This window comes from Podarcis filfolensis (assembly GCF_964270895.1).
Source record: "Podarcis filfolensis genome assembly, chromosome: 8".
NCBI lineage: Eukaryota > Metazoa > Chordata > Lepidosauria > Squamata > Lacertidae > Podarcis > Podarcis filfolensis.
The window spans coordinates 83,006,670-83,020,918 of NC_139611.1; the positions used below are offsets into that span (position 1 = coordinate 83,006,670).

Sequence of the window (14,249 nt, forward strand, 5' to 3'; positions counted from 1 at the left end):
ACCGTCGCGTCTTGCGTTCCGTTCAGGATGTGAACGGGGCTCCGGAACGGATCCTATTCGCATCCCAAAGTACCACTGTAATGCTAAAAAGCCAGGGAGCTGCCTTACGCCAATTCTGACCAAGAACAGCCTTCCAGGTCTTACTGGACTACAATGCCCATCATCCCTGACCACTGGCTGTACTGGCAAGGGCTGATGGGAGTTGTAGTTCAAAAGCATTTGTTTGCAAAGGCTGTTCTCCACTGACTGGCTCTCCAGGGCTTCAGACAGAGGTTTCCCCTAACCTTGCCTGGAGATCCTGGGAACTGGATGTGGGGCTATTTGCAATGCATTCTGCTACAGACCCCACCCTGACATAGAACAAGGTATCTGGAAGGAACACAGTTGTGTCCTGTCCCCCCCACCTCACTCCAAAGCAGCTGTATGGATGGAGGCCTTTTCACTTATGGAAGATTCCTCAATCCCCGCACAAGGGTCTTGGATTTTGTACTTTGCTCACGGTCTTAAAGTTCGCCACCAGCAACCTGGGTGCAGTGTGAGAAAAGGTTTTGGGAAACGTCAGCGAAAAGAAAAAAAAAATTCTTCTCCCCTCTAGATGACAAGGAAACTGTTAAATATATAGGAAGGAGAGATGCCACCGGCTTATAGAAAAATAAGGGGAAAGAATTGATTTTTAAATGACTTTTCTTCTAAAAAATACATTATTAAATATATTTATATATAATTTCTTCTCTGTCTAAAAATAAAAAAGGCAGACCACTTGCTGATTTTAGCATTCAGAGGAAACAGGCCCAGGGAAAGTTTGGGAGGAAACTCGAGTTTTCAAAGCAAATGGTATTTTAAGGGGATAATGCTCGGTCTGGCCCGATTGCATGACATTTCTATCTTTCAAGATGGATTGACCCCCAACCTTGAGCGTCCCAGATTAATGTGTGGCTTCTGCTCCCAATCCCCCAACACAGGGGATCTCAAGGTGCAGCTAAAGCTACTTTTTACAGTGGCTTAAGAGACTGTATATCCACACCTGACACCTACTCCCATGTGCCTTTAATGGCAGGACTAACTGCTGCAGGATCCGATCCCACAATTCACAAATGTGCTTCTTACGCAGCGGAGATCAGCCCAGAGTTAAAAACGCCGGAAAGCTATTCCATAGACAAAAGATGGGTCCAGAGGAGACATTCTAGCCAGGCTTCTCTCTGCCCTGGAGGACTGGAACAATGTCTGCATTGTTTTCTAGCGCCAAAGCGTTTGACTTTGGAACAGGACAGTTCACCTCTCTAGGACAGCACTGCAAGACTAAAAGCCAGCGAGAAGCCAAGCTCGAATGACAATAGCCTCGCCACCCCAACCCTACCCTGGGAAAGAGTAGACAGCTAACTGGAACAGGAGACAAGCACTGGGAACTTGGATGTCCTTCCTGCCCCTCCGAAATGGGACTTGGGCTCAGACTAGCAGCTGAACCCCTTCCCTAGCACCATAGATGAGGGGAGAGGAAGGCTCTCCTTGTGGTGTAAGTCAGCTGACCTGTTTTGGACTACAACTCCCATCAGCCCCCTCTCAGGTATGCCAGGTGGACAAAGGGCAGTCTGTATCAGGCACCCCCAAACTCGACCCTCCAGCTGCTTTGGGACTACAACTCCCATCATCCCTAGCTAACAGGACCAGTGGTCAGCGATGATGGGAACTGCAGTCCCAAAACAGCTGGGGGGCCAAGTTTGGGGATACCTGGTCTATATGATGTGCTCCCTGCCCCAGTATCAACGAAAATCTCTAGCTTTCCAAGCAACTTGGTAGATGTTGGGTGGGTTTCTTCAAAAAGGCAGAAAGGCCATGAAGGTAGAAAACGCCCTCAACTCTGTGCCTGAGTTTTAGGAGGGCTGGGGAGGGAGGAAAGAAACATGGTGAATGGGCAACACCTCCAAGGGGAAGATAGTGCTTGCTGTTTGACTGGCAGCCACAAGGTGGCACTGGGGTTGCTGAACAGGCAGTTGTACACACCGGATAAAGGGGTCAGCAGTGTCCCAGTGCTGTGTTTTTTCCTTCTGTAGTGTTTGCAAAAAAAAAAAAAAAAAAGATGTGCAGCAGCAGCACAGACTGCAGGGGCTCACCCAGGTTTCCCTTTTCAAGGCACTTGTAGCATCCTGTCTGGACCAGGTGGCGACCAAGGATAGCAGGTTTAAAATATCGTTCCATGGGCAGGCAAGGACTCTGCGAAACAGCTCGCGGGTGCTTACAAGTCCAGAGGCTCCTCCACCGGCACAGACTGCAGCTGGGTTAGCACCTTCTCGTCTGAGTCCAGAGCCTCGGGGCCCATCGGGTCTCCCCCAGAAGCGTCCAGCAAGAGGCCCTCTCCCTCTGGGAGACGCAGAAGGCCGCCCTGCACCTCCATAGAGTTCTTGTCCATCTCAAACAGCCCCTCGGCGCCGGTCCCTTGGAGGTCCATGCCCACCGGGCTGGGCCAAACCACCTGCTGCTGAGACATGGCCAGGCCGTCCGGCTGGGAGAAGTTTGAAAGGAGGCCGGCTTGGCCGGAGTCCGTGCCGAAAGCCAAGTCGGCCGGCCCGGTGCTGTCGGGCACCGAGAGCGGGGAGACTCCAGGAGGGAGCACGGAAGCACCCCCCGAGAGCAACACGCTGCCGCCTTCGCCGCTCCCCAGAGTTGCCGGCGCCATCACGCTCGCCACTTCCTGCTTGATAGGCAGGGCCAGAGTCGGGGCGGCCTGGGCTGAGAGAATGGGCGTCATCAGCATGCCAGCCGGGAAGGTGGCCGTCAGGATCAGCTTCCCCTGCTGCAGAGCCATTCCGGTGACGATGGTGCTGCTCCCTGTTGCCGCGTTGGTCAGGAGGATGTTGCCTAAGTTGGAGAGGAAACGGGGAAATCTTATCTGCTATGATTAAATGGGCACAAGATGTTGGACATAACATTATGATGGCTGACTGGGAACAGCTATGGACCACAGGTATGAAGTTTACGGCATGTAATGCCTTAAGAGAGAATTTAATGAAAATGATCTACAGGTGGTACGTGACACCAGTCAAGCTTGCGAAAATTTACCATGTGCCCGATAATAAATGCTGAAAATGTAATGAGACAGAAGGTACATTCTTTCACCTTTGGTGGACATGCCCAAGGATTAAGACTTTCTGGAAGATGATTTATAATGAAATGAAAAAGGTATTTAAATATACCTTCCTGAAGAAACCAGAGGCCTTTCTCCTGGGCATGGTCGGCTAATTGGTGCCAAAGGAGGATAGAACTTTCTTTATGTATGCCACAACAGCAGCAAGAATACTTATTGCAAAGTACTGGAAGACACAAGATCTACCCACCCGGAAAGAATGGCAGATGAAGGTGATGGACTACATGGAATTGGCGGAAATGACCGGCAGAATCCAAGACCAGGGAGAAGAGTTGGTGGAAGAAGATTGGAAGAATTTTAAAGTTTATTTACAGAAACATTGTAAAATTAAGGAATGTTAGGAAGATGTTGGAATGAAGTTATGTGGCTTTAGCAGAAATGTTATAAAGGATTAAGAAAAAATAGACTGTTAATTGGTGAAAAGAGGGAAAGTAAAGTTACATTATAGTAAGATAAGGATAAAAATTGGAAAAGGTGGAAAGGATTTGCTGAAATAGCTAACTGAACTAGAATACAAAAAAGGGAGGTGTGAGGAGGTCAAGAAAACAAGTGAATGAAAGATAAGTTATGGGAAGGTTTGTTGTGGTTTTTTTTTAATTGTGTTTTTTCTGTTTTTTTCTTTTTTTTCTTTTTCATTATTGTGATGTTTTGTTTTTGTTTAATATGGTGTTCTTTATTTTTTCTTTTTGTAACCTTTAAAACTTTAATAAATATTATTTAAAAAAAAGGAAACGGGGAAATCTTAATAATAATAATAATAATTTATTATTTATACCCCGCCCATCTGGCTGAGTTTCCCCAGCCACCCTGGGCGGCTTCCAATCACGTGTTAAAAACAATACAGCATTAAATATTAAAAACTTCCCTAAACAGGGCTGCCTTCAAATGTCTTTTAAAAAGAAGATAGCTGCTTATTTCCTTCACATCTGAAGGGAGGGCGTTCCACAGGGCGGGCGCCACCACCGAGAAGGCCCTCTGTCTGGTTCCCTGTAACCTCACTTCTCGCAGTGAGGGAACCGCCAGAAGGCCCTCAGTGCTGGATCTCAGTGTCCGGGCTGAACGATGCGGGTGGAGACGCTCCTTAAGCAAAGGAAGGGACACAGAGCCCCCATTTCCTCTCCCCCCCGCCCACCCAAATCAGCAAACATCTCCAAGGCGGTCCCTACTCTCCAAGAGAGCCAATGAGGTGGAGTGGTTGGACTAGGGCTTGACAGAGACCATGGTTCAAATCCCAACACTGATATGAAGCGCATTGGGTGACCTTGGGCCAGTCACTGTCTCTTAGCCTACCCTACCCCAGAGGGTTGTTGTGAGGATAAAACAAGGAGAGGGAAAACCATGTGCACCACCTTGATCTCCTTGGAGGAAAAGTGGGATAGAAACAAATACATAATAATTAACTAGACAAAAATATTTCTCTGCAACATTGGAGAAATTGTGGGAATGAAGGAACATTTATACACATGTGGTGGAAATGCCCATTGATTAAAAACTTCTGGCTAAAAATATTTCAGGAAATGAAATAAATTACCGTATTTTTCGCTCTATAGGACGCACCTGACCATAGGATGCACCTTGTTTTAGAGGGGGAGAACAAGGGGGGGGGAATCTCCCCTTCAGCAAAGCGGCAGGAGAAACGGAGCCCCTTCCATTTCTCCTCCCGCTTCGCTGAAGGGGCGCTGTGCAGCTCTCCCTCTCTGCTGAAGCCAGGAGAGTCTTGCTCTCTCAGCTTCAGCAAAAGGAACCCGAAGCCTTCGGAGCACAGCGTGAGTTCCCGCTGCGCTCCAAAGGCTTCAGGCGGCGATCCCTGAGGCCTGGAGCGCAAGAGGGGACGGTGCGCACCGACCCCTCTCGCTCTCCAGGATTCAGCGAAAGCAACGCGTAGCCTCCGGAGCGCAGTTGGAGCTCTCCCTCTGCGCTTCGGAGGCTTCGCGTTGCCATCGCTGAAGCCAAGGAGCCTGCATTCGCTCCATAGGACGCACACACATTTCCCCTTAATTTTTGGAGGGGAAAAAGTGCGTCCTATAGAGCGAAAAATACAGTACATCTCACTTGATCAATTTAGATCCCCAAATAGCATTGCTTTCTATATTTGCAGATGAAGCACAAAATCTTAGAGACAGAGATTTAATTGTGCATCTTATAACTGTAGCACGTCTTGCTGTTGCTAGACACTGGAGGACATTAAATGTGAACCTACATGAAGTTTGGTGTGCTTATGTCTGGGAATTAATTTTGATGGAAAAGTTATCGGAAAGGGTACATGAAAGAAAACAACATGAGAAACTACATAACTTTTACATAACATAGTCCTCCTTTATTACCTATGCATCAAAGAAAGAACATGCATTTAAACCACATACATGCATTTAAAACACATGCATTTAAACCATATTTAAGCCTACGTACTTCTCTTCCTCCCCCATTTTATCGCTCACAACAATTCTGCGAGTGAATTATTGGGCCAAGATCACCAAGTTTCTTGGCTGGGAGGGGATTTGAACCCTGGCCTCCCAGGTCCTAGTCCAGCACCACTCTAAATGTATGGCACAAACGGGGCCCCGGAGTCCTTGATTCAGCCCTGCCAGTTTCCTGAATCCCTTGAATTGTTTTTGAAACCTCCCTGGCCACCCTCTGCCCAAAGCACATACCTGGCGCGGTGCCCGGGATCTGCAGCGTGGTCATGCCCACGTTGGCGTTGATGAGGTGCACGTTGCTCTGGCCAAGGCTTCCTCCTGCCGACACGGCCTCCTGCGGCGCCCCTGCCATGGCCCCCACTTTGATGGGGGTGCTGCCAGTGGTCAGGATTTGGATGGGGCCGCCCATGCCCTGCTGCAAGGTGACCACCTGGGAGGTTGGCACAACTTGGGGCAGAGAGATAATCTGGGAGCCCTGGGCCACTTGGGGGAGCGAGACGAGCTGGGGGGCAGATGCCCCCTGCGGGACGGCGTAGATCTGCGTCGGGGACACAGGCACCATTTGGGATGGGGAGAGCACCTGGGTCCCAGAGACGGGCTGGGAGAGCGGCACCACCTGGGAAGGGGGCGAGACTTGGGCGATGGGGACCAGGGATGGGGCAGGGACGTGGAGAACAGCGGCCTGGGGTGGTGAGGGGCCTGGCATGGAAAGCAGCGGCGTGGCTGTGGTAGTCTGGGAAGACTGGGCCATCTGCCCACCGACCGTGGCTGCGGTCACCTGGGGAGCTGGCAGGGCTTGGGCACCAGGGGCCAACTTGGCTAGAGGAACCATCTGAGGACCAGATGTGGCTGATGGCTGAGGTGCTGGGGGCAGCTGCTGCGCAGCCGTGGGGGCTTCTTCGTTTGATGGGACCACTTGCGGCATGGCAACAGCCGCCAGCAGGGGCCCCTTGTGGTTGGAGAGGAGCGTGGCAGCGTCGGGGACAGGCAACAGGGGTGGGGCGGACCCCTGCCCCTCTTCCAGCTTGACCTCGACGCCAAATGCCAGGCCCTCTGCCGCTTCCGACTTCACTTCCCCCTGAAGCGTGGCAGCCGGGCTGAGAATGACGGTGGCCGGGGCGAGGGGCTCCTGGAGAGCCTTGTTGGCTTCCTGGCTGCCGGGTGGGCCTGGGGGCTTGCCACCCAGCAGGGGGCTGGATCCGTTGAGGAGGATGGGTGGGCTGGGCGCTGCCACGGGGCTGAGGGTGATGGTCTGGTTGTCGCCGAGAGCCAAGCCGTTTAGGATGACGCCTCCGCTGGGGGTCTGGATGACGGAGCCGCCGTTCAGCAGCATGGTCGGGGAGCTAGCGGTGATAAAGTTGCCGTTGAGGAGGATGGAAGAGGCGCTGGAGCAAGCGGCTGGCAGGAACAGGCTGTTGGGGGTGGGCATCCCTTCGGGGGTTGCAGAAATCCCCATGGACGTTTCGGTTTCTTCGGTGCCGTGGCTGGACTCATCCTCCGTGCTGGGGTTCCCGTCAGACTCGCTGTAAAGGAGAAGAGATTGAGGATGTAATAATAATAAAAAAATTTATTTATACCCCGCCCTACCCAGCCAGAGCCAGGATCAGGGCGGCTAACACCAGTAAAATGACAGTAAAAACATAATAGGGAGGGGGGGAACCAATTTAAAATACAGGTTAAAATGCAATTTTAAATGTAGCCTCATTTTAAAAGTCAAAACCATAAGGGGAGGGGAACATAAGGGTCAGACTGAGTCCAAACCAAAGGCCAGGCCTAACAGCTCCGTCTTGCAGGCCTTGCAGAAAGATGTCAAGCCCCACAGGGCCCTAGTCTCTTGTGACAGAGTGTTCCACCAAGTCGGGGCCAGCACTGAAAAGGCCCTGGACCTAGTTGAGACCAATCTAACCACCTTGCGACTTAGGACCTCCAAAATGTTGTCATTTGTGGACCTTAAGGTCCTCCGTGGGGCATACCAGGAGAGGCGGTCCCGTAGGTACGTAGGTCCTAGGCCGTGGTTGCCACAGTGAACTGCCTCTGAATAACAGTTGTTGGTAATCTCAGGGATGGGGGGAGAAGTGCTATTGCGCTCAAATTCTGCGCATGGTCACCTGATCAGCCACCGTTAGAACAGGATGTTGGACCAGATAGGCCACTGAGTTTCTCCTCTATGAACTGGTCTAATCCACAACAACAACTGTTTATTACTTATGCCCTGCCCATCTGACCAGGTTGCCCCAACCACTCTTTTCAAACAGAATATATATAAAAAAAACCACAACAAAACACCAGACAATAAAAACTTTCTCTTTTACAGGGCTGCCTTCAGATGTCTTCTAAAAGTTGTATGGTTCTTTATCTCCTTGACATCTGATGGGGTGGCGTTCCACAGGGCGGGTGCCACTACCGAGAAGGCCCTCTGCCTGGTTCCCTGTACCCTCACTTCTCGCAGTGAGGGAACCACCAGAAGGCCCTCGGATCTGGACCTCAGGGTCCAGGCTGAACGATGGGGGTGGAGACGCTCCTTCAGGTCAAAGCCGTTTAGGGCTTTAAAGGCCAGCCCCAACACTTTGAATTGTACTCGGAAACCTACCGGGAGCAGCTATCGTTATAGCCTGTGGCAGGGAATCCTGCAAGTTATTTAAGCATTGCATGAAATATTTCCTTGTATCTGCCCTGAATCTCTGAAAACCTCCAGTGGTGCAGATTCCCTGCACAAAAATGCTGGTATTGTCTGGGGGCAGTGTTAGAAATTAGCTGGGTGCATTTTGCACCTGGCAATTAGTTGCTAGCGACCAAGTGAATATACCTGGGCACCAGGATGGCACCTGGTGCCTCCGCCATGTGGAGGTGCATGCCTAAGGATCATTGGATCTGGACTGTTTTTGCACACTAGCAACACATCCTGTAGAATTCTATCAGTTATATTTTTATCTGCACAATCGGAATGAATTTCAGGAACCAAAATGCGTTCTCTGTGCAGCTTGAGCAGGAGTAGGGAACAACCTTATAGTTACCATATTTTTCGCTCTACAAGACGCATCAGACCAGAAGACGCACCTAGTTTTTGGAGGAGGAAAACAAGAAAAAAAATATTCTGAATTTCAGAAGCCAGAACAGCAAGAGGGATCACTAAGCAGTGAAAGCAGCGATCCCTCTTGCTGTTCTGGCTTCTGGGATAGGTACGCAGCCTGCATTCGCCCCATAAGATGCACATACATTTCCCCTTACTTTTTAGGAGGGAAAAAGTGAATCTTATAGAGCAAAAAATACGGTAATTGTTGTCACCTGTCTTAACTTACCCCACTCCATGGCCCTGCTCATGGTTGTGCAGAATATTCCTGCGTTATGAATGGTCCGTGTCATCATTAAGAAAAAGAGGTTGGAATAGGCCAATATCTATGTAGACTGATTCTGGATCAAGTGACTTTTCTTGTTTAAGTTCTCCTAGTTCTTAACCTAGCTCAAGGCGGTCATCTGAACTAGCAAAATGCAGTCACATGTTGAACATACAACATAAAAAAACAAGATTACGAGGAATCTCTTGGACTTCCCTCCTCCCCTTTGTGTTAATCATTTCCTCCTACATCTTTTTAGAATAATCCAAATCTTTTCTTTCTCCATTGTATCCAAAATTCCCCATTAAACTACAAGTGATATTCCAAATCCTACTAATGATTTTAACTGTTTACAGTGGTCTTTAAGATCCGTTACAAATATTCCCCATTCCTTATTAAAATTTTGGTCTTCCTGATTTCTGATTCTTCCGGTCATTTAAGCCATTTCGGCATAATCCATCAACTTGACCTTGCCATTCTTCTCTAGCAAAATGTTTTAACTGAGAATCAATCACAGCCAGTCCATCATTTGAAAAAGAAAACTTTGGAGACCCAAAATGGCAGCTAGGCGTTCCGTTTTGAAAACTGGTTTAAAGAGCAATTTGGCACCTAGGTTATATACCTGAGTTTCTAACCCTGGCTAGGGGGGAAGCCTCTTTGAATTATTTTCTTTGAACGGATCGTGGGAGCCCCCACCTGCAGTGTAACAAGCCCCAACCCCTGATTTACTGTGGGGAAGGGTTGTAGCTCAATGCTTAGAGCACCCGCCTTGCAAGCAGAAGGTCGCAGGTTCAAATCCAGTTAAAAAGGTAGCAGGGAATGGGAAAGTCCCTGGAGAGCCAGTGGTATTCAGTGTACAGTATATGTTTCTGAGGTAGAAAGGACTGAGAAATAGATCTTTAGTTGGAGAGTGAAGGCAGGAGTCTGGGCTCCTTGGGCAAGGTAATTTCCACCCTCAGCCCAAGGAAATTCAAAGCCAAGGGATTCACATTTCACAACAAAGGGGATGAGCTTGGCGCCTTCCACGTTGCTGCAAAGTGCAGCTAACTGGAGGCAAAGTTTTTCTCCCAGGAGAGAAAGGGGGGGGAGAGGAGAGAGAGCGCCAGCTGCAGGAACATCTGGAGTAGCCAGCTTGGCTGTTCCCCACCCCCTGAACAGTCTGCAATAGAAGAATGAACTAGAACTTTCTCAAACTCAAGTGGTTTCTCCCTTTTGTTTGCAGAGGGGAAGGCAAAGGCAGACTCACAAAAAATCCTCTGTGCCCAGTTACAGCTAGAAGAGAAATGCCGTCTTCACTCTCCTGGGTGGCACCCTGCTCTGGACGCACCCAAAATGTGGGGGTGGGGGGAGGAGAGAGAAACCAGGGAGGGGGAAAGCTCTGTCTGCAGAGTTCAGGTCTCCCACCTCCTCATTCCTTCCTTACAGCCCCATCCAACGCATATTTATTCGAAAGTAAGGCAGTGGTGTTACCCAGGGGATCCCAAAGCGGGGAGGGGGATTACCTAGGGGGCAGTAAAAGGCCAGGGGGTGGCAGGGGGACACTGGAGGTGTAAATGGCTATCAGACTTTGATAAGCTGGTATCAGCAACTCTTGTTGAATTAAGTGAACTAAGCAATTTGAACTGGATGTTTAATGACTGTTTGGAATTTTATTGCATTATTATCTTCCCTTTTCTGGGTCATGCGAATCACTATTCTGAATAATGCTTTTTACAGGGAATTATCATCATCATCATCATCATCATCATCATCATCAATTTATTTATACACTGTCCATCTAGCTGGGTTTCTCCTAAAAATACATTAAAACACCAGTAATTAAAAACTTCCCTAGGGCTTGCCGATCAGAAGGTCGGCGGTTCGAATCCCCGCAACGGGGTGAGCTCCCGTTGCTCAGTCTCTGCTCCTGCCAATCTAGCAGTTCGAAAGCACGTCAAAGTGCAAGCAGATAAATAGGTACCACTCCGGCGGGAAGGTAAAACGGCGTTTCCGTGCGCTGCTCTGGTTCGCCAGAAGCGGCTTAGTCATGCTGGCCACATGACCCGGAAGCTGTACGCCGGCTCCCTCGGCCAATAAAGCGAGATGAGCGCCGCAACTCCAGAGTCAGCTACGACTGGACCTAATGGTCAGGGGTCCCTTTACCTTTTAAGCAGGGGTAGGGGGCACCAGGCAGGATTAAGCCTTCCGTAGCCCACTTTGTGGATTGTGCAAATACAAGGCTGTGCCTGCGTGTCTGAGGGGGCCTGTCTCAGCACTCTCACACAAAAGACAAGAGTTGAAATTTAGGGTAACTTGTGGGTTTTGCAAGGCCTTGGACATACCTTGCTCTTCTTGGTTTGGCTAGAACTGGAGAGGATGTCACTGATGTCACCCCTCTTCCTTAGCACACAGAGTTTAGGAATTCCTTACAATATGCCACAGTACATTTATTTCCCAGCCTCTGTAAAAATGGTTGTTCCTTTTGCTGGAAGTTACTTTTGAAAACTTTTTTTCCAGGCAGTGGGAAAGGAGTTTGTAATGCGTGCAACAGAAATCAAGTGTCTCCCAATCTGCCAATAGTCAGGCATGATGTAGTCCAGTATCTGGAAGGCCCTATGACAACACCCATCATGCTGGCTGAGACGGATTGAAGCCAGAATCCCAAAACATATGGAAGGCACCACTCTGGCTACCCCTGCCCTAGAAGGACAGGAGCTTTGTAAAGGGTCCATTAGAGACCTATAAAACTTAGAGACGGGTTTCCCAGCAGGCTCATTCTCTCTTCCTGGGACTGCTTAACTATAAACCGAGAAGCACATGTAATTCAGGCATTTCTCTCCTTCTCCATCACCCTAGACTTTTTCTGAAACTTGGGAGGACCTTGAACTAAGAATAGGTGGCATCAATGTCCCCCAAAAGCCCATCCAGAGGAAATAGGTATTCTTTGGGGGGTTGGAGTCAAGTGTCTGTAGGATGCTGGGTTTTCCACAAAGACCCCAAAGTCCCCTTCAGAACTTCAAGATCTCTTTAAGGAGAGTTGGGGGGTTCTGCCCCCTAATTATCAGTACAAGGTCTTTAAGAATATTAGAAAAGCCCAGCTGGCTGTGACCCACATCCAGGTCCAATCCTAAACCCATTTCTTCAAGAGTAAGCTCCAACTTTAATGGGACTTACTTGGGGTCTGCTACAGTCCTAGTTGGGCTGCATCCTGCTTCCCAACAGTGCAGAGAGAATAATTGGGTGCACTCTTCCCACCTTGGATCAAATCTATGCTTTCAGGTGTTATAAGAAAGCTGCAGAGATAGTGCAGGATAGTACGCACCCCGGAAATGATCTCTTTCAGCTTCTGCCTTCTGGAAGAAGGTAAAGGTAAAGGGACCACTGACCATTAGGTCCAGTCGTGACCGACTCTGGGGTTGGGGCGCTCATCTCGTTTTACTGGCCGAGGGAGCCGGCGTACAGCTTCCAGGTCATGTGGCCAGCATGACTTAAGCTGCTTCTGGCGAACCAGAGCAGCGCACGGAAACGTCGTTTACCTTCCCGCCAGAGCGGTAGCTATTTATCAACTTGCACTGGCGTGCTTTCGAACTGCTAGGTTGGCAGGAGCTGGGACCGAGCAACGGGAGCTCACCCCGTCGCAGGGATTCGAACCGCCGACCTTCTGATCGGCAAGTCCTAGGCTCTGTGGTTTAACCCACAGCACCGGGTTATAAAGACTAGGACTAGTCGCCTGAGAAACAGTTTCTATCCAAATGCGATTTTGGTTTTAAACGCAGTGTAAGGTAGTCTCTGTGGGATTACATTGTATTTAATTATGGGGTATCAGAGTTTTTAGGGGGTCAACCAGGCTGGGATAGCAGGTTTGTTGTTTTTTGAATGTCTGATGTAGATTTTTTCAATTTCGTTGTTCTGTATGGGGCAATGACAATAAAGATTATCTGGCATGGCTAAGAAGCAGGCTAGGGAGGCAGCAGGCACCCCGCTCCCTCCCCGCAACCGGTAGGCTGCTCTTATCCATGCAGGTTCCACTTCGCTCTCTTTCCTGCGCAGCAGTGCGCGCGCGATTGCGCCCCGAGAGAGGGTGGCGCTGCGCTCTGCCCATGCCCCGGGGCCGCTCACCTCTTGCTGGGCGTGCCGGCGCCTCCTCCCCCGGCTCCTCCTCCTCCGCTGCGGTCGCGCTGCCGTCGGTTCTTGAACCAGTTGCTGACCTGCGTGAGCGACAGGCCGGTGTCCTGGGCCAGGCGCCGCTTCTGCTCGGGGCTCGGGTAGCGGCTGCGCCCGTACGAGTCGCGCAGGGCTGCCCGCGAGCGCCGCTTGAAGCAGTACACCGTCTCCTCGCCGTCCCAGATGGTGCTGGGCAGCGGGAACTTCTTGCGCAGCCGGTACTTGTCGACGGCGCCCAGAGCCCGGCCCCGGGCAGCTTCGGCCTCCCGGTAGCGGGCGCGCAGGTACAGGTCCTGCAGGAACGGGTGGTGCGGCGCGCCGAAGGGCCGGCTCTGCACCAGGCGGTACAGCTCGGCGAAGTCGCCGCGCTGGAAGGCCAGCAGCGCGCGCGCCTTGGCCAGGCTCTCGCCCGCCTGCGCCTCCAGGCACGGCGCCTCGGCGTCGGGCGGCAGCGAGCCCAGGAAGCGGCCCAGCCGGCCGGGGTCGCCCGCCTGCAGCAGCGCCTCGCACACGCACGAGACCTGCTCCGCCGAGAAGCGCGGCGAGCGCGGAGGATCGGGCGCGGCGGAGGCGAGCCCCGCGTTTGGAGAGGACGCAGCGGCCGTCTCCAAACCCGACCCTCCTCCTCCTGCTCCTCCGCCGCCGTCCTCTGGCTCTCGGCCGGGAGGAGCCTGCGGCGACGGGGCGGGCGCCGAAGTTGGCAGAAGTTGGCGCGCCTCCTCGGCTGCGCCCTCGTCCTCCTCCTCCTGCCTCTGCTCTCCTCCGGCGGCGGGGGCGCGCCGTCCTCCCCGGCCGGGGGGCTCGGCGGGGCCCGCGGGGAAGGAGGCCATGTTCGCGGCGCGCGGGATCGCGGCCCCCCTCGCCCGCCTCCGGCCCGCTCCCCTCCCCCTGCGCTCTGCCCTAGCCGTGCGGGTCTCCTCCCCCTGCGCCGCCGTCCCCTTTCCACATCCTAGGAGCCGCGGTCCGCCTCCCGCCCCCGGGCCGCGGCGCGGCTCCCAGCCCGGGCTGGCCTCCGCCTCCCGGGACGCGCGCGCGCCCACCCCCCGCTGCCCCCCAAACTTCGGCGCAACTCTCCAGACGCTTCTCCCCCGCCTCGATCTCCCTCCTTTCCACTTCTCTCCCCCGCTTCCTTCCCTCTTTCTTTCTCTTTCTCTCCCACCCGCCTTTCCCTCTATTAACTTTCCTTTCCCCTCCCTTCGTCCTTCCTACTTT

The 14,249-nt window shown here is 51.8% G+C and overlaps 1 protein-coding gene across 1 annotated transcript; it reads right to left on the reverse strand.

Annotated features, from left to right (window-relative positions):
• Positions 1-666: 666 nt before the first annotated feature.
• SIX5 (SIX homeobox 5) lies at positions 667-14,243 on the reverse strand. The gene is made up of 3 exons (XM_083626925.1): positions 12,993-14,243; positions 5,794-7,082; positions 667-2,856 (listed from the first exon to the last, which is right to left on the reverse strand). Exons 1-3 carry the CDS (start codon positions 13,865-13,867, stop codon positions 2,234-2,236), a joined length of 2,787 nt encoding a protein of 928 aa, XP_083483051.1. The 5' UTR covers positions 13,868-14,243; the 3' UTR covers positions 667-2,233.
• Positions 14,244-14,249: the final 6 nt, after the last annotated feature.

Excerpts from the sequence above, each read along its gene's own strand:
- SIX5 (XM_083626925.1), bottom strand. The coding sequence starts at position 13,867 with ATGGCCTCCTTCCCCGCGGGCCCCGCCGAGCCCCCCGGCCGGGGAGGA. Across the intron at positions 7,083-12,992 it reads GCCGGCACGCCCAGCAAGAG|CGAGTCTGACGGGAACCCCA; the intron begins GTGAGCGGCCCC and ends TCTCCTTTACAG. Across the intron at positions 2,857-5,793 it reads GATCCCGGGCACCGCGCCAG|GCAACATCCTCCTGACCAAC; the intron begins GTATGTGCTTTG and ends TCTCCAACTTAG.